The sequence below is a fragment of the Prionailurus viverrinus genome, chromosome A1 (assembly GCF_022837055.1).
Source record: "Prionailurus viverrinus isolate Anna chromosome A1, UM_Priviv_1.0, whole genome shotgun sequence".
NCBI classification, from domain to species: Eukaryota; Metazoa; Chordata; class Mammalia; order Carnivora; family Felidae; genus Prionailurus; species Prionailurus viverrinus.
Window position 1 is genome coordinate 91,710,210 of NC_062561.1, and position 18,954 is coordinate 91,729,163.

The 18,954-nt window shown below is 51.4% G+C and overlaps 1 protein-coding gene across 1 annotated transcript; it reads left to right on the plus strand.

Annotated features, from left to right (window-relative positions):
* The first annotated feature begins 460 nt into the window (after nt 1-460).
* Nucleotides 461-14,087, plus strand: GRM6 (glutamate metabotropic receptor 6). The gene is made up of 10 exons (XM_047873849.1): nt 461-967; nt 3,920-4,136; nt 4,332-4,467; nt 5,167-5,321; nt 6,448-6,588; nt 6,692-6,892; nt 9,482-9,627; nt 9,721-10,344; nt 12,867-13,178; nt 13,890-14,087. Exons 1-10 carry the CDS (start codon nt 461-463, stop codon nt 14,085-14,087), a joined length of 2,637 nt encoding a protein of 878 aa, XP_047729805.1.
* The last annotated feature ends 4,867 nt before the right edge of the window (nt 14,088-18,954 follow it).

Below are 18,954 nucleotides of genomic sequence, written 5' to 3' on the forward strand. Positions count from 1 at the left end.
GGCCTCATCCCTTCCCCAGAATCCTTAAATCCTCTCTCACTCTGGGCCCTGTGCATCTGTCACAGCCCTGTCCTGACCAACAGCGGTTGGCACAGGTGAGTGTGGCTAGGGAGGGTGCCTAGTTGTGCGCTGGGGCTGGGTCCCTGAGGAACAGAGGCCCAGGGCTGTAGGGGAGGGGCAGGCTGGCTCGGTGGAGACAGCGGTCGGGCGGGGGGACGCGTGTGATAAGATTCAGAGGGTGTGAGAGCGCGGTGGAGACCTGGGAGGGCTGGGCGAATTGATAGCTCATTTCTTCCCCAACCCGCTCAGCCAACATTTTTTGCGCGCCTCCCCTCTCCCCAGCACCCGGAACTCCTTCCCCTTCCCCGCGACCCGGGGTTCTCCCTCTGCCTAGCGCTCAGAGCGTTCCCCTGTTCTGTTCCCCTCCCCGCCCTGTCCTCCTCCCGCAGCTGGACAGCGGATGGCCAGGCCGGGGAGCGCCCGGGAGCCGCCGCTCCTGGCGCTGCTGCCGCCGCTGTTGGTGCTGGTGCAAGCGGGCGCGGCGGGCGCGGCGGGCTCGGTGCGCCTGGCAGGCGGCCTCACGCTGGGCGGCCTGTTCCCGGTGCACGCGCGGGGCGCTGCGGGCAGGGCGTGCGGGCAGCTGAAGAAGGAGCAGGGCGTGCACCGGCTGGAGGCCATGCTGTACGCGCTGGACCGCGTGAACGCCGACCCTGAGCTGCTGCCCGGCGTGCGCCTGGGCGCGCGGCTGCTCGACACCTGCTCACGGGACACGTACGCGCTGGAGCAGGCGCTGACCTTCGTGCAGGCGCTGATCCAGGGCCGCGGCGACGGCGACGAGGGGGCAGTGCGCTGCCCCGGAGGCGTCCCTCCGCTGCGCGCCGCGCCCCCCGAGCGGGTCGTGGCTGTCGTCGGCGCGTCGGCCAGCTCCGTCTCCATCATGGTCGCCAATGTGCTGCGCCTGTTTGCGGTGAGGGCACTCTCTCGCGTCCTCGTCCCGTCCCCGCCCTCTGGGTGGCTGAAGTCTAGTCTCCTGGCAGAAATCACTCAAATTCACAAAGATCACCCGCTGCTTCAAAGAAACCCTGCCCTGGGAGCCAGAAGCAAGGCCGAGCCAGATCAACCCAACCCGTCGACCCTTCCTTGTCTGCTCAGGTGCCCTGCCAGCGCTGCCACCTGCACACACAGCCCTTTGTGTGAATTAAGGAAACCTACCTTCTGGGCCGTCAAGGCTGCCTCTTCCCACAGCGGGATGCAGCCTTTGCCTGGAGACCCAATGGATTAGAGCAGGGCCCCCTGGAGTTTAGCCTTATCTTGGTCGCTTGCTTGGATGTCCTTGTTTGGGGCACATATTGCACAACCTTGTGTGGTGGTCCCGCCCCCGGCCCTGGGGACAGGGCCCTCCTCTGGTGGGGTCACCAGGACATGACCCTGGCAACTCTGCGGGGTAGGGGAGGGTGGTGGTGAGTAGTTCCCTCATCTTGAGGGAACTGTCTTAAGTGCGGGGCACCCCTTCCCTGCAGCCTGGGGGGCAGTGATTGAGGGGAAGGGCATAAGAATAAGGGATTAGGGGGCCTTTGGCATTAGAGCGTGGGGGTTTTCAGTAGAAGTCATTCACTGGGGTTCTGTGGGGGAGGGGTGTCTCTGTCCCTCCATCTTTATGTGAAGAAAGGAAGGCTTTGCTTCCTTCTGGCTGGGGGAGGGGACTTCAGTGTCTTGAGAGTTTCTCTGAGGCAAGGCCTCTGTTTCTACCATGTTGGGTAGAGGTCTTATGTGGGTCCCCCTCCATCATCTGCATCCATGTAATCTCCCCACCCCTGTTCCCACCGGATGTCAGTGTTGTCATACAGACACAGCTTCTAGTAGGCACCAAGAGAAGTTCTGTGGCTCCCTGGGATGTGTGTGTGTGTGTGTGTGTGTGTGTGTGTGTGTGTGGTGGATGGGGGGCGGGGTAGTAGTGAGGAGAGTCTCTGTCTCACCCGACTGCCCATGTCCGTCTGTGTTTATAGCTCTGTCCCATGCCCTGCTTGGAGCTCTGGTTTCTGTCCCTTTCCCTGTGTCTGCCCCTCTAGGCTGAGTGCAGAGATCTCAGACTCAAGGGCCTTCAAGGGCCAGGTTGGGGCGTAGATGGGTGAAGCAGGACCCCATAAGCCCAGGGCCCACTGCTGCCAGCTCAGCCCCAGACTAAGGTAGCACCCTGCACCCCCACACCATGTTAAACACTACTTACCAATTCAAAAATTAAACGCTTGAAGACACTGGTGCATGAATGGCAACCAGGGAACAGATTTTGTTCCCTGAGGGGCTGTTTTGCAATTCCTGGTCTAGGAGCAGAGACGGAGTTCAGGCCATATTTGTATTACTGTGCTGTCAGGCATTTTATTTTATTTTATTTTATTTTATTTTATTTAACTTTTTATGCTTATTTATATTTGAGAGAGAGAGAGAGAGAGAGAGAGAGTGTGTGTGTGTGTGTGTGTGTGTGAGAGAGAGCAGGGGAGGGGCAGAGAGAAAGACAGACACAATCTGAAGCAGGCTCCAGGCTCTGAGCTGTCAGCACAGAGCCCGATGTGGAGGCTCAAACTCATGAACTGGGAGATCATGACCTGAGCTGAAGTCAGATGCTCAACCGACAGCCACTCAGATGCCCCTATTTTATTTTATTTTTAAATGTTTGTTTATTTTGAGAGAGAGAGAGAGAGAGAGAGAGAGAGAAAGCAAGTAGGGGAGGGGCAGAGAGAGACAGAGACAGAGAATCCCAAGAGTAGGCTCTGAGCTGTCAGCACAGAGCCAGATGAGAGGCTCGAATCCACGAACCGCAGGATCAAGACCTGAGCTGAAACAAAGAATTGGATGCCTAACAAACTGAACCACCCAGGCGCCCCAGCAGTCAGGAATTTTAGATTAATTTCTCTCAGGAGGTTCAACCTGTACGAGGAGATTGTTCTCAAGATTAAACTTTAGTGTCTAGAGTGCCCAGAGTATCTACAGCATCCATGAACTGCCCTCGTCCTTCTCTGTCTCCTTTTTCTCTGACATTCCCTCTTTCTTTGTGGTTTTTCTCATTTTTCTTTTTCTGTCTCCCTGTCGCTCTCTTCCTTCTTCCTCCTTCTGTCTTTCCTTCTCTCTCCCTCCTGCTCTTCGCACACTGTCTCCACACTCTACACTTTCTGTCTGCTTCAGACATCCCTGTCTCCCCTAGACCAGTCTGGCCCACCCCTGCCAGAACCTTCCTTGTCTTCTGACCTTCACCAGCTCCCACTTCAGCCCTCTTCTCTAGTTAGCCTCCATTGTCCTGATTTCCTCAGCCTTCCCCTACCATTCTCCACTCTCCTCCCACCCTTGCTATTCATGCCCCCCCTTCTCCTGGATCAGCTCAGCCCATAATCCCAGCTGTCGATCACTCTAATGCACAGAGATAAACCCAGCTCCAAGCAGTCCCCTCCAGAAAACCAGACACAGCTTTGAATCAAATAATCCCTTCCTAGCCCCCCTGCCTGCTCTGACCCTGCTTGGGGGTGCCGCTCCCCTACACAGATTGCCCCTTTGTGTGAATTAGGAAAATATGCTGTCCCCTAGGGATGACAGGAGCCCCATTCCTCTCTCAGATGCAGCCTTTGCCCAGCAGCTGGATCAGCTACAGGATGGACTTGAGTCCCCACTCCACCTTTGCCTGGACACATCCTGCACCAGTGTGTATGGTGCCCTGCACTCTTCCTTAGACCCTCATACCTCCCATATTCCATCAGACCACTTCTCAAAATGCAGAGATTTTCCCACGCCTGAGGCATCTCCATGCGGCTATTCCAACCCTAATCCTGAACTTCCATGCCCCCACCTGTGTCCTGGATCCCTGTTGCCCTCCCTCCCCATAGGGTCACTGACCCTCCCTCCATAACCCAGATGTCCTTCCCCATTCCAGATACCCCAGATCAGCTACGCGTCCACAGCCCCTGAGCTCAGCGACTCCACACGCTATGACTTCTTCTCCCGAGTTGTGCCACCTGACTCGTACCAGGCCCAGGCCATGGTGGACATCGTGAGGGCGCTGGGATGGAACTACGTGTCCACACTGGCCTCCGAGGGCAACTATGGCGAGAGTGGGGTTGAGGCCTTTGTGCAGATCTCCCGGGAGGCTGGTGAGCTGGGTGTGGGGGTACCAGAGGTGAGCCAGGGCCATCAGACATGGTGGGGAGCGTGGATGGTGCCCCTGTGGGCAGGTGCCCCTTTCCTTTGGAGGACTCTGTCCCTGCCACAATCATGCACAGTGGCGGCCCCAGTGGGTTGGGTGAGTGGGTGGAACAAAAGGTGACTTTGGCATCCCCGACACCCAGGGGGGGTCTGTATTGCCCAGTCCATCAAGATTCCCAGGGAACCAAAGCCAGGAGAATTCAACAAGGTGATCAAGAGACTAATGGAGACGCCCAATGCCCGGGGCATCATCATCTTTGCCAACGAGGATGACATCAGGTGGGACAGTGGGCGCATTCCATCACCATGTTTATTAGAGGCTCTCCTCGAAGGCCCTGCCCCCTCTTCCTACATATCTTCCAGCCTTGCACATCCTCCCTTCCTCCTCCTCCCTCTCTCCTTGACTGCCCCCCACCTTCCTGCCCTTACACATTTTTCCTGCTGCCATTTCCCTGTCTGGTGCCTCCCAGAAACGAACCAGGCCTGTTCTGGGTGGAGATGCTCCAAGACTAGCCAAGGGAAACACACAAAAACGCCTGTCTGTTCTTATCATCCAAAATAGGGGAGAGACCCGTGGGCAGATCTAAGTGCAGAAAATGACCTGTCAGGCAAGGAGCCCCGGGAGGCAGTTCAGAGGGTATCAGCAGGTGGCCATGGACTCTGCCCTGAGGCCTGTGTGGCTCAGAGCCAGCAGAGGGCTCTGCAAGAAAAGGGAGGCCTCTCTTCCAGGCAGTGTGAAGTGGGCTGAATGCACAGAACAAGAGGGCAGGCCTGGGGCCAGAGCCTGGCTGCAACCTTGACTACCTGAGAAGCCAAGGGCAGGTGTCCTAAACCCCAGACACCCCATTTTTCCTGATAAATGAGGGTCTGCTGAGTGGTTTGGAAGGGGATAGAAGAAGAGAGAAGAACAGGAAGTGGCCAGAGGTAAATTGGAGGAGGATCGCAGGCCCTCACTAACCCCTCGCCCCATTCTACCAGGAGGGTACTGGAGGCCGCACGCCAGGCCAACCTGACGGGTCACTTCCTATGGGTCGGCTCTGACAGCTGGGGAGCCAAGACCTCACCCATCCTGAACCTGGAGGATGTGGCCGTGGGGGCCATCACCATCCTGCCCAAAAGGGCTTCCATAGATGGTGAGTGCAGGGATGCTGTCCCCCACGGTATCCCCTGCCCCTGCTTGTCCTTCCCCACGGACCCCTCTTTGTGGTGGTGGTGACGGGGGGGGGGGGGACTCATTTTCTCCACCTGTAAAATTGCATCCTGATTCATGTCCCTTCCGGGATTCCCAAACTCTAGGATTCTGAGATTCTGTGAATACCTCCCCCCGGGCAGTGTTTGAGTTGGCAAAGGAGGAAAAGCCCACCCCACTGCACAGGGTGAAGAATTAGTTTTGCTCTTTCTGTTTTTGTTTTAATTCAATGCCTACATTCCTGGTGTTGCTGGTTCCTCAAAAGGCACACCAATTTGAGGGCTGGGGAAGAGGGAGCAAGGCCGAGGATGGCGACATATTGTCCTATTGGTCAGATGATGAAGCCTGCCTCCCCTCCCTTCTTCCACCATACCACCTGTGAATGTCTGGAACAATCCAGCAGAGATGTTCCCTTTATAACAGAATTGATCATTTTCCCAAAGACTGACCTGAAGGCACCTTCATGAGGTGCTACAGGGCTATTTTATGAAGAACAGAAACTTGTAAAGGCTGAGAGCCTTAACTTTTGGGGACTCAGAGCCTCTTGTGGGTGTACACCCACCCTCACACTTTTTCTTTCCCTTAGAGTGCATTTGATTGCATTTGACAAATTAGGATGAGAGCAGTTTTAGCAATAAAGGCACTTCATCACAAGACAAGATGTGTGAAAGTAGGCCACTTCAGGTTTGGGCCAGTGAGTTAATGACATTCTCAAAGTCCTGAGCTCTGTCCCCACTTCTGTTCCACCATCCTCCATGGTTGCTATGTGCCTTGGTGACTGAAGTGTCTTAATAATCACAAAGTGGCTGCTGAAGCTCCACCCATCACACCTTCACAGTAGCATCCTAACCAGGAAAGAAGGAGCAGCCTCAAAGTCTTTCATGCAGTGAGGCTCTGAGTTTACAACAGGACGCAAATTCTACCCTGGAGCCCCCAGATCACTCTGAAGTCACTGGCCAGAAGTCAGTCATGTGGCCAGTCCTAGCTGCGAAGTGAGCAAGTGGTGAAGGGACACAGAAGAATCATGCCTGGTTCAGATGGTTGCCATCCTCCTCTCTCCCCACTCTCAGGATTTGACCAGTACTTCATGACCCGCTCCCTGGAGAACAACCGCCGGAACATCTGGTTTGCCGAGTTCTGGGAAGAGAATTTCAACTGCAAACTGATCAGCTCAGGTACCCAGTCAGACGACTCCGCCCGCAAATGCACAGGTGAGAGCTGCCCGGGGTAGCAAGGGGAGGTGAGGGAGAAAGTGGGAGGCCAGGTGGGATGCCGGGGGTCCAGGCACACTTCCTCCGGGCATCCCTAGGACAGGTGAGGAACGCATCGGCCGGGACTCTACCTACGAGCAGGAGGGGAAGGTGCAGTTTGTGATCGATGCTGTCTACGCCATTGCCCACGCCCTCCACAGCATGCACCAGGCACTCTGCCCGGGGCTCACGGGCCTGTGCCCCGCGATGGAGACCACCGATGGGCGGATGCTGCTGCAGTATATTCGAGCTGTCCGCTTCAATGGTGAGTGGGAGACAGATCTCCTAACAACAGGGAAGGGAAGCCCCCGGGGTTGGATTTCTCTGTGGGACCTAGGTTGACTGGGGATCAAAGGGATGAGAGAAGCAGGATGGTATGGTGGGGGCACCCGGAACTGAGAGCTGGAAACTTAAGCCAAATTCTGGAACCAATTTTTAACACTCATTCCCAGGCTTCAGTACCCCTTGCCCCAAGTTGCGAAATTCAGGTGTTGGGGAACTTTTTCTGTGACCCCTTCCTGCCTGGAACCCTCAGCAGGCCACATGCAACTCTCCCCTCCATTGCACAGAGTTCGGGGGCATCTGGACTCTGGGCCTGTGTGGGGCACGGTGCAGACTGTGCAAAGGCACTGTGTACAGTGTGGACAGGCTGCCCATTCTGAGTCTTGAGCTTGCAAAGGCCACCCCAGCTAAGCTCTGTGCCACGGGAGCACCAGGTGCAAGTCTGATGTGTCCTCTGGTACCAGCAGAGGGCCTGGCACATAGGCAGGGCTCAGAATAAGGTCTTCTGAAAGGCCCAAATGGACCCAAGCTGCCCTCATGGTTTGTGCAGAGAGATATACTTCTTAGTCAATTACTATTCTTTTTTTTTTTTTTTAATGTTTATTTTTGAGAGAGATAGAGTGTGAGCAGGGCAGGGGCAGAGAAAGAGAGAGACACAGAATCCAAAGCAGGCTCCAGGCTCTGAGCTATCAGCACAGAGGCCGACGCGAGGGCTCACAAACTGTGAGATCATGACCTGAGCCTAAGTCGGATGCTCAACTGACTGAGCCACCCAGGTGCCCCCAGTTACTATTCTTTATAAAATTAAAAAGCGTTCTTCCACCAACTACCGAATACCTTCTTTCTGCTAAGCTCTCTGATAAATGGCACAACTTACTATCATTACAGACCAGCTCTACAAGCTGGTAGAATGGGCTTCCAAAAGAAATAAAGCCAAGGGGCACCTGGGTGGCTCAGTCAGTTAAGCGGCCGACTCTTGGTTTTGGCTCAGGTCGTGATCTCACGGTTTGTGAGGTTGAGTCCCGCATTGGGCTCTGTACTGACAGCATGGAGCCTGCTTGGGATTCTCTCTCTCCCTCTCTGTCTCTCTGCCCTCCCCTCATGCTGTCTCTGTCTTTCTCAAAAATAAATAAGTAAACTTTTAAAAAATCATTAAAAGAAATAAAAGCTGATTGTTCAAATCAGTACAAATCTCATGCCAACACTCAGACCTTTGTATAAGTCTTGAACCCATCATTTTGCCTGGCTTGTTAAAGCTCTTTCTTTTTTCTTTTTCTTATTTGAAGTTTATTTATGCATTTCGAGAGAGACAGAGAGAGCAAGTGGGAGGGGGGCAGAGAGAGGGAGAGAGAGAATCCCAAGCAGGCTCCACATTGTCAGCACAGAGCCCGATGTGGGGCTCAAACTCAAGAAACGCGAGATCATGACCTGAGCTGAAACCAAGAGTCGGCCGCTTAACTGACTGAGCCACCCAGGTGTTCCTTTCATTTTTCTTTTTAAATTGTGGTTATCGTATACATGGTGTAATACAGACCATCTTAACCATCTTTAAGGGTACAGCTTAGTCGTGTACACTGTGCAGCAATCATTCTCCAGAACTTCTTTTTATCTTAAGACTGAAATTCTGTCCCCATTAAAGAACAGCTCCTCCTTGCCCTCCCCCAGCCTCTGGCCACCTCCATTCAACATTCTGTCTCTATGATTTTGCCTCCTCTAGGTACATCCCGCAAGACGAATCATGCAGTATTTGGCCTTTCGTGTGACTGGCTTACTGCACTTAGTATAATGTCCTTAAGGTTCATCTGTGTCATAGCTATGTGCCAGAACGCCCTTCCTTTCTAAGGCTGAATAATGTGCTTGCATTAATAGACACTTTGTTGATTCATTCAGCCCCCAGTGAACAACGTTTGTGTGTCCACCTTTTGGCTACTGTGAACAAAGCTGCCGTGAACACGGGTGGATAGATAGGTCTTGGAGGCCCTGCATTCACTTCTTTGGGGCATATACCCATAAGTGGAGTTGCTGGGGATGTGATAATTCTGTGTTTAGTTTTTCAAGGAACTGCCACACTTTTTTTCCACAGTGATGGCACCATTCTACATCTGCACCAGCAAAATACATCAGGGTTCCAATTTTTCCACATCCTCACTGAGTCTCGTTATTTTCTGGTGTGTGAAAAGTGGCCATGCTAATGGGTGTGAGGAGGTATCTCATTGTAGTTTTGTTTTAATGTTTGTTTATTTTTAAGAGAGAGACACAGAGTGAGTGAGCATGAGTGGGGAAGGGGCAGAGAGAGGGAGACACAGAATCCAAAGCAGGCTCTGGACTCTGAGCTATCAGCACACAGCCTGAGGCGGGGCTTGAACTCACCAACTGTAAGATCATGACTTGAGCCAAAGTCCAGCGCTTAAACGACTGAGCTGTCCAGATACTCCTGTTATTATAGATTTTGAGTTGCATTTCCCCGATGACACTGAGCATCTTTGCACATGACTTCTTTATCCTGGCTGGGCCTTGGGCGTCTCCAGGATGAGATGGGGGACCAGCTGAGGATTATGGGCTCTCCCTCTAGGCAGCGCGGGGACCCCGGTGATGTTCAATGAGAACGGGGATGCGCCCGGGCGCTATGACATCTTCCAGTACCAGGCGGCCAACGGCAGTGCGGGCAGCGGCGGCTACCAGGCCGTGGGCCAGTGGGCAGAGACTCTCAGGCTGGACGTGAGTGGGCACAAACACGCCGACGGGAGGCGCAGGGGCCCGGGCCCACCGTCCCCAAATGGAGTCCCAGGCTCTCGTCTCCTGTGCCCGCAGGTGGAAGCTCTCCAGTGGTCGGGAGACCCCCGCGAAGTGCCTGCGTCCCAGTGCAGCCTCCCCTGTGGGCCCGGTGAGCGGAAAAAGATGGTGAAGGGAGTCCCCTGCTGCTGGCACTGTGAGGCCTGTGACGGGTACCGCTTCCAGGTGGACGAGTTCACGTGCGAGGCCTGCCCCGGGGACATGCGGCCCACGCGCAACCACACGGGCTGCCGCCCCACGCCCGTCGTGCGCCTGACCTGGTCCTCGCCCTGGGCCGCGCCGCCACTCCTGCTGGCCGTGCTGGGCAGCATGGCCACCACCACCGTGGTGGCCACCTTTGTTCGGCACAACGACACGCCGATCGTCCGCGCCTCGGGCCGCGAGCTCAGTTATGTGCTGCTCACCGGCATCTTCCTCATCTACGCCATCACCTTCCTCATGGTGGCCGAGCCCGGCGCGGCAGTGTGCGCCGGCCGCAGGCTCTTCCTCGGCCTGGGCACCACGCTCAGCTACTCGGCCTTGCTCACCAAGACCAACCGCATCTACCGCATCTTCGAGCAGGGGAAGCGCTCCGTCACGCCGCCGCCCTTCATCAGCCCCACCTCGCAGCTCGTCATCACCTTCAGCCTCACCTCCGTGCAGGTGGGTCGTGGGAATCCCAGGGCCACTCGGTGGGCGCATTGCGCCTGCGCTGGCGGTCTTGTCCAACACTCCAAAAACTCAGGTGATCACTCTTCTATTTTGGCTCCTATGTCAAAATTAAGGGCGGGGGGGGGGGGTGGTGGTGGAGGGGAAGGCTACAAGAGACAGGGCCCTACTGTTTTACTTATATGCAGAACTCATTTCAGAGCAGCCAGTCCCCGGGGCTCTGTCCTTGAGAGAAAATGGTCCTTAAGCTGGGGAGTGCAAGCATCCAGCAACGTTTCTGTAAAAACAATGAGATTATTTTCTGTACACTGAACAAACTCTTCCACAATTTGGCTCCCATATAAAAATAAGGCAAAGAGCTATGTGACAGTTTTCTCAAGCAAAAAAAAAAAAAAAAAAATCTGTTTCCATAAAGGGAGTTCCTGTTTGTTGCCCAGTCACCAGGGTAACCTGGATGAGAGGCACAGGCTCCAGCAATGGCACTATGGAGCGGGTCGTCCAGCTCCATAAATGGCAGGGATTTCATGCTGTATGTGCAGCAAAAGCAGAGGACCTTCAGGGTTTTCTCTAAGATAGTAACATTATAACAGCAGAAATTACTCTCATGAGTTGGAAGGCACTGGATATTTTCTGTGCAAAGGGTACTGAGAGACGGGTGTGTGTGACACTGTGATATTGTACAGCCAGCCCAGTTCTCAGGGCTAGGTGGAGGGCCTATGGTCAGCCTGCTTTTGACATGACACGCTCTCCACTCCAGGCAAGCCCTTCTCCCTACCTAGTTCTGCATATACCACCTTCATTCCCACCCACAGGCAATTCATGACTGAAAAGTGTTGCCATCTTCCTAAAGATAGCAGGGGCCGAGCGTCCCCTGTCAGGGCCAGAATGGCAATGCCCAGCACATCCTGACTTCTTACCTTCCTGCTTCCCTCCTTGAAATCCCTGTGGTGCCCCTTTCCCCAGGATAGAGATACTTAGACTACATTTAGTACCTCCTGGTTCATCTGCGGACCCACCTTTCCAGAGGTCCTGGACCCTTTCAAAGAGGCATACCTTCAATTTTACTAGGTTATTTACCAATCTGGTGGACATGAAGTGGTATCTCATTGTTTTAATTTGCATTTACTTAATTACTAGTGGAGCTGGCCTTTGGAGTTTCCTCTTCTGTGATGTGCCTGTTCCTACACTTTGCACATTTTCTATTATTTTGTAGGAGGTTTTTTTTTTGTTTTTGTTTGTTTGTTTTTTACATGTACCAGATGCTTGTTCCTTCTCAATTACATGTGTTGCAAAATTGGTGGGATCCATTTTGGTTGCTGCTTCTGTGTATCACAGGCCTTGGGTATTAGTTTCTCACAGCCAACTTTTCCCCCCTACCTAGAGCCTTGTTATAAGAGGAGCCTTCATGCTGCTTTCCTGGACATTGGGTAGGGTGTTATTAGTCCCTTGTTTATGGAGCTGCTGCCTTTGGGAGAATCACAAAAAAGTTCTCCTTCTGGATGTACAAATTAATAAAAAGTGTCCCTTCTTGGGGCACCTGGGTGGCTCAGCAGTTGAGCTTCCGACTTTGGCTCAGGTCATGATCTCAGTTTGTGAGTTTGAGCCCCACATCAGGCTCTGTGCTGACAGCTCAGAGCCTGGAGCCTGCTTTGGATTCTGTTTCTCCTTCTCTCTGCCCCTCCCCTGCTCTCTCTCTCTCTCAAAATAAATAAATAAACTTTTTAAAAATTAAAAAAAAAAAAAAGCATCCCTTCTTCCAGGATCACAGAGCTCTGCTCTAGGGACATAGTATGGCACTGGAGTGTTGGCTGGATTTCAGCCCCACCTACCCCCCTCCTACACACATACATCAGGCAGTCTTGTGCAGTGAACAATCTGCATGCACGGACGGGGCAGCCCTTCCAGGGTCCTGCCTCTATGCAGGTGTCTTAGTTCCTGTTCCCCAGCATCTCTTGGCTCAAGGTCATGTCTCCTGTCACTGTGAGGGAATTGCTATTCCATCTCCTCCCTGTTAGTTCTTGTGTTCGACTTTGATAACCTACCAGGCCACCTGGAATCAGCTCACATTCTTACCAGTGTCTGTTTAAGTGCCTCGTTCTGAGCTTCACCATGCATCTGCACATGATTTCACCACATTATGTTCAACAGTTCTCTGGAGCTGGAGAAGGAAGGGGGTCCTCAAGAACTAGGTTTGCCATGTTTCTAGACAGGATCAAGCTCATGTTTTCACATCTACAGAATGGAGATGGTTACTGCCTACCTGGAGGGCTGTGAGGAGACAAGATCTCTGCTGAGTCTGGGGGCATCCATGGGGCATGCACTGGCTCCTCCCCCAAGGTAGAATGGAGAAGATATGTGTAGGGTCACAATTCCAGGGCCTCTGCCTGCTGTCACTGTGGCTCTTGGGCCTGAGCATCCCACTCAGTAGGCCAGGAGCCTGGAGGCAACCCTAATCTGCCAGACATGGGTGGGTGGCTAGGCTGGGTGTGCCCCTGATACGGTGTCGGCTCCTGCAGGTGGTGGGAGTAATGGCATGGCTGGGGGCCCAGCCCCCACACAGCGTGATTGACTACGAAGAGCAACGGACCGTGGACCCAGAGCAGGCCAGAGGGGTGCTCAAGTGCGACATGTCGGATCTGTCCCTCATCGGCTGCCTGGGCTACAGCCTCCTACTCATGGTCACATGCACAGTGTATGCCATCAAGGCTCGCGGTGTGCCCGAGACCTTCAATGAGGCCAAGCCCATCGGCTTTACCATGTACACCACCTGCATCATCTGGCTAGCTTTTGTGCCTATCTTCTTTGGTACCGCCCAGTCAGCTGAGAAGGTAATCTGGGGTCTCCCGTTGCTTTCACTGCCTCCTCTGTTTCTTGCCTGTCCAAGGAGGGTCTCAATTGTCCCAAGAGCTGGACCACCCATCTGAATGATTGCTTGTTGGCTGATTCATTCATGTACATACTCATTCACTCATTTGTCAGTGTCACTGCTGGCTCAGTGAGTTCTGTATCCCTTCATTTGTTCATCCATGCTTCTATCCATCCACTAACTTGTTTCTATTCAATTACTTCTTCATATACTTCAAACCTGTCAATCCATTAATCTGTCAGTCCATTTGCTTGATCATTATTCAGTCATTTATTTGTGCACAGAGTAGAACATTTGCTTATTCACCTGTCAATCATGTTTGCCCATTTGCTCTCTTATTCAATCTCTGTTCATTGGTTTGTTCATTTGAAAACATATTCACTCATTCATTAACATGCTCTAACCCTTTTCAGGCATAGGGACCATTTCCCCAGGTGTCACTCGCTGTGAATGAACCCTTCACTTCCTTGGTCACTTGTCCATTTGGTGCCGTGTCACTCATCGTCCATCCTGTCTGTATTGGAGCCATGTCATGACCACCACTTCTTCATGCCACAGGGCCTTTGCTCGTATGTTGTCTTTTCCATTCACCCGATGAACACGGACTCATGTGGGGGGGGGGGTGGGAGAGAACAGGGCTGAGTCCCACCCGGTCCCTTCCTCCATGACTCAGATCTACATCCAAACCACCACACTGACTGTGTCCTTGAGCCTGAGTGCATCGGTGTCCCTCGGCATGCTCTATGTGCCCAAGACCTACGTCATCCTGTTCCACCCGGAGCAGAATGTGCAGAAGCGGAAGCGAAGCCTCAAGGCGACCTCCACAGTGGCAGCCCCACCCAAGGGCGAGGACACGGAGGCCCCCAAGTAGTGAGTGGGGGATGAGTGGGATGGTTGCTCCCTCTCTTCGGCTCTTTTCTTTCCCTTGCTTCACCATGGAAGCTGTGAAAAATCCAGGTCTGCAGTGAGCAGTTGGAGGCAGGGAGTCCACAAAGCCCATGCCTACTGGGATGGGGCTGGACTCCAGAAAGATCTGGACCCACACACCACACGTCATCCCTGCTTTTCTGTGCCTGTGGGCACCATATATCCTTGCTGCAGACCAGACTTTCTACTCATGGAGGGAAACAGCCACCACGAAGATTCTACTCTAGGGAGTGACTGAACTTATGCTCCCTGGTCTGAGTTCAGAGAGCATGATGACGCCCCAGGCTCGGCCCAGCGTGAGTGAGATTTCTACCCACTTAGCCAGCAAAACCCGGGGATTGGGCAGTGTGCAAGAATGTGTAGATCTCACTGTGGAAATACAGGGCTGGATGCAGGGAGGAGCAGTTTCCACAAGAGACCCTGGGGGTCTGGGTTCCGGACCCAGACCATTGCCAAGTAACTCAGGCTTGGCAATGAGGGATGGAACCTTGGGTCAGAGCCCAGAGAGCGAGAATGCGATGTGAGAGTGAGAACTGAGACGTACCCCATGAGGTTACATGTGTTGAGGTCTTTTTCTCAGAACCTTTGCCCCTGGGATCTGGGGCATGTCACACTTAGGAGTATAGCTTTTTTTTTTTTTTTTTAATTTTTTTTTTCAACGTTTATTTATTTTTGGGACAGAGAGAGACAGAGCATGAACGGGGGAGGGGCAGAGAGAGAGGGAGACACAGAATCGGAAACAGGCTCCAGCCTCTGAGCCATCAGCCCAGAGCCTGACGCGGGGCTTGAACTCACGGACCGTGAGATCGTGACCTGGCTGAAGTCGGACGCTTAACCGACTGCGCCACCCAGGCGCCCCAGGAGTATAGCTTTTTGCCTTTCCCATGCATATGCCCTCAAATGACCCCCAAACCCTCGTGTGGTGTTAGTGGTGTGAGAATAAAACAACAGGGTGGTGGTTGCCCTCTTCTGATGCCTGTGAGAGATTGTGGTCAGGAGCCTCAGACTGGGGCCAGTGACAGAGAGCTGTGTCCATGGTGACGATTAATTCCAGGTAGACATCTTAGGATGAATATTGAAACTTTTCTCTCCCAATATTTACTGGGAGGTCTCTTTTGAAAGGCAAACACAGGGCATGGGAGGGAAATGCTTGGACATCAGATGCATGGACATTCATTTTTCAGTATTTTTTTTTTTTTTTTTTACCAAAAGGTTGGTTTCAGTTGTGGAATTGTATTTCCCTGTGGCACGATTTAAATTTGTTAAATTGACTCTTTTCATTTATCAGTTTGAATTCTCTAGTAGCTGATGTCTGGAACTGATTCTGAAGATCAACCCCACTTCATACAACAAAAAAGACTGTTTCCTACACTGAGTCTCTGTTGTGTACTAAATTGTGACCTTGGGACTAGGTCTGATTCCTTAAATTAAATTAATAGGCCTTCTCCACAAAGTAACATTTTTGGTGTACAGATTCTCCATCCTCACATTTTTGCATTCCTATGGTCTCTCCACCATGTGAATTAGGAAGTTTTATTTATCTCTCAGTGCTTTCCAAAATTCACTATCTCATCGGGCTTCCTTCCTGTGTGGATTTTCTTTCGTATAACGTGATAAGGTGTGTTTTCTTGCTTAAGGCTTTTCCACACTAGTGGTTTTATGGGGTTTTCCTCCTATATGAACTCACAGAGAGTCAGTGAGCTCTGATATCCAAAGGCAGGTGTCCCTGTGTGTTTTTCCCAGTGTTTCTCCCTGATGTACAATTCCTGTTGACTTCTAATTGAAAACGTTTCCATATATATATATTTTTTACATAGTTGTGGTTTTCCCCACTCGGCGCTCTGGGACTTAGAGTTTGGATGATTTCTTAGTAGAAATTTTCTAAATTTAGAAGATTTTCCTCCAGTGTGAAGCTTCTGCCTTAGAGTCCTGGCTTCCTACTGAAGACTTTCACACAGTCCCCACACTCATTCATACCCATCTCTCTGGTATAAATGGTGTGAAAGCTTTGTTACACAGCAGGTTCTGGTACCTTCTTACAGGAATCTCACATTCAGTCCACGTGTAGATGACTTCCAAGCATGCGCCATTTTGTGTGCGGTGTGGACCCCTCTGTTACTAAAGGTGTTGTTACATGTGGCACGCTTGTGAGGTTCCTCTCCTTTATGAATTCTTTAATGTATTACAAAGTTTTGACTCCCAGAAGAAGGCTTTTCTTCAATCAGTGTGTACATACGATCTCTGTCTTTGATCATTCAAACATTTGATGTTCAGTGGGGGGCTGACAACTTCCTGAAGGTTTCCCCATGCCATGTACATGCATAGTTTTGCCTTCTCTGAGGTTCAATCAGTTGAAACCTTTTAAAAAGGTTTGTTGTTGTTGTTGTTTTCAAATTTCTGGAATTTATAAGGCATTGTGTCTGTGTTGTTTCTTTTATGCTGAATAAAAACTGGACTATATTTGTAGGCTTTCTCATATTCGTTGCCCTTGAATGATTTCTCCCCCATATGAATTATGTGTTCCAGTGAAAATGGGGATCTGGATTGGAGGCTTTCCCACATTATAATCACAATATTTTTCTCCACTACAAGTTCTCTAAAGCAGAGGAAGATTACATTTTGATAAAAACTTTTACTCACCTATTCATAAGGTTATCACCTGTGTCCAACGTATTGAGATTTGCATAAGCAGACCCTCTCTTATATTAACTATATTCTTTTTAAAAAATTTTAAATGTTTATTTATTTGAGAGAGAGAGAGAGAGAGAGAGAGCAAGTGGGGGAGGGGCAGAGAGAGAGAGAGAGAGACTGAGAGAGAGAGACAGAATCTATAGCAGGTTCCAGGCTCTGAGTTGTCAGCACAGAGCCCAACGCAGGGCTAGAACCCACGAACCATGAGATCACAACCTGAGCTGGTCAGATGCCTAACCGACTGAGCCACCCAGACGCTCCTAATGTGTTTTCACTGGTGTGAAAGGGCCTTAAGGAGGGAAACAAGCTGCCCCTGACACTGTAGACTTCTTTCAGTTGGCTTTCACATCTAGAAATTGTACAGTGTCAAGGTTCAGACTTCTTTTGGATACATCTGTTACATTTACTATATAGGTTTGTTGCATTTATTAACATTCTGTGCTCTTTGGAAAAGTCCCACCAATTCATTTACATTCATTGTCTCTCACTCAGTAACTTCTTGTTGAATAACTTTCCCCAAAAGTCTGACTTGGGTTCTCTGCTGCTTTTTTATGTAGTTACCAATTTGCAAGACTCCCCTAAACTGGAATAAAATGCACAATTCCAGTGAATCTTTCCACCATCATTTTATTTTTTTTTTTCAACGTTTTATTTTATTTTTGGGACAGAGAGACAGAGCATGAACGGGGGAGGGGCAGAGAGAGAGGGAGACACAGAATCGGAAACAGGCTCCAGGCTCCGAGCCATCAGCCCAGAGCCCGACACGGGGCTCGAACTCACGGACCGCGAGATCGTGACCTGGCTGAAGTCGGACGCTTAACCGACTGCGCCACCCAGGCGCCCCTCCACCATCATTTTATAGAATGAAACCTCTTCAGAAATATTCTGTTATATTGACACCTTTTTTTTTATAAATATGAAAAACTCCCAAGTGTAAATATTTTCCATCTCTGGGCCTTGAGGAAGGAAACACACTGCACTGTGGACAGCTACAGAAGGCTTGGAGTTTCAGAGATGACCTTTCAGCCTGTGGAGCAAAAGGTGGGAACCAAGAAGGACACGGCTCTGAGAGGGGAAAGGCTGAGGGAAGACTTGGATGGGAAAGGCAGTTGAGGGTGTAGAGAGGCAGATTAGCGAAGGGACTGGGTTTAGACACTCTAAGCCTCATTGCTTCATTCATGGATTCCTGTGAAGGGATACTAACTAGTCTCTGCTTGCTGTATCTTTCTCCTCCATCCTACACACCAATATCAAAATCACCATTTTGGGACACCAGCTCCCTACATTTATAGGAACGTTACTATGGGCCCTGCCCTCTCCCAGCACATATATCTGCCTGCGATTCATGCTCATATTCGCCTGAAGACTCAGAAACGGAAATAGTGGGAAGGGCACAGGAGTCTGCCCCCACCTGCTGTGCACTGATATAATCTGGGAGACTAAGTATCATGAGGTTATTCTACCAGGGCTCTTGAATATTGAATTTACCCTTAGCATCAACTTCTGAGTTGTTGTTGTTGTTGTTGTTGTTTTCTATTCTGATTTGCCAGACAGGGACATTTTCCACAGTTCACAGACTTTGTCTTGCCCCTGACACTGTAGACTTCTTTCAGTCAGCTTTCACATCTAGAAATTGTACAGTGTCAAGGTTCAGACTTCTTTTTTTTTAATTTTTTAAAAATGTTTATTTTTGAGAGAGAGAGAGTGTGAGAGCAGAGGAGGGGCAGAGACAGAGGGAGACACAGAATCTGAAGCAGGCTGCAGGCTCCAGGCTCCAGGCTCCAAGCTGTCAGCGCAGAGCCTGATGCAGGGCTTGAACTCACGAACTGCAAGATCATGACCTGAGCTGAAGTCGGACACTCAACCAACTGAGCCACCCAGGTGCCCCAAGACTTCTTGAGATCAATCCCAGCTCTGCCACTTACTAGATGGGTGACCTTGCACAAGATGATTAGCCTCTCCCACAGTCACTGTCAGTGTCCTTAATGACCCCTGTATCGATGCCCAAATCATTGACCCCGTTTACCTGTGCTGACCATCCCTGCCCTACCAGTCACTGCCCATGCAGACTCCACTCATTAAACAAACCCCTTAGCTGATCAATCCCAAGACCCCATCTC

What these genes read in the sequence shown, in the direction of transcription:
- GRM6 (XM_047873849.1), top strand. Translation starts at nt 461, where the DNA reads ATGGCCAGGCCGGGGAGCGCCCGGGAGCCGCCGCTCCTGGCGCTGCTG. An exon ending in GCAGATCTCCCGGGAGGCTG is followed by an intron (nt 4,137 to 4,331) that starts GTGAGCTGGGTG and finishes CCCGACACCCAG; the next exon opens with GGGGGGTCTGTATTGCCCAG. An exon ending in CTCCGCCCGCAAATGCACAG is followed by an intron (nt 6,589 to 6,691) that starts GTGAGAGCTGCC and finishes TCCCTAGGACAG; the next exon opens with GTGAGGAACGCATCGGCCGG.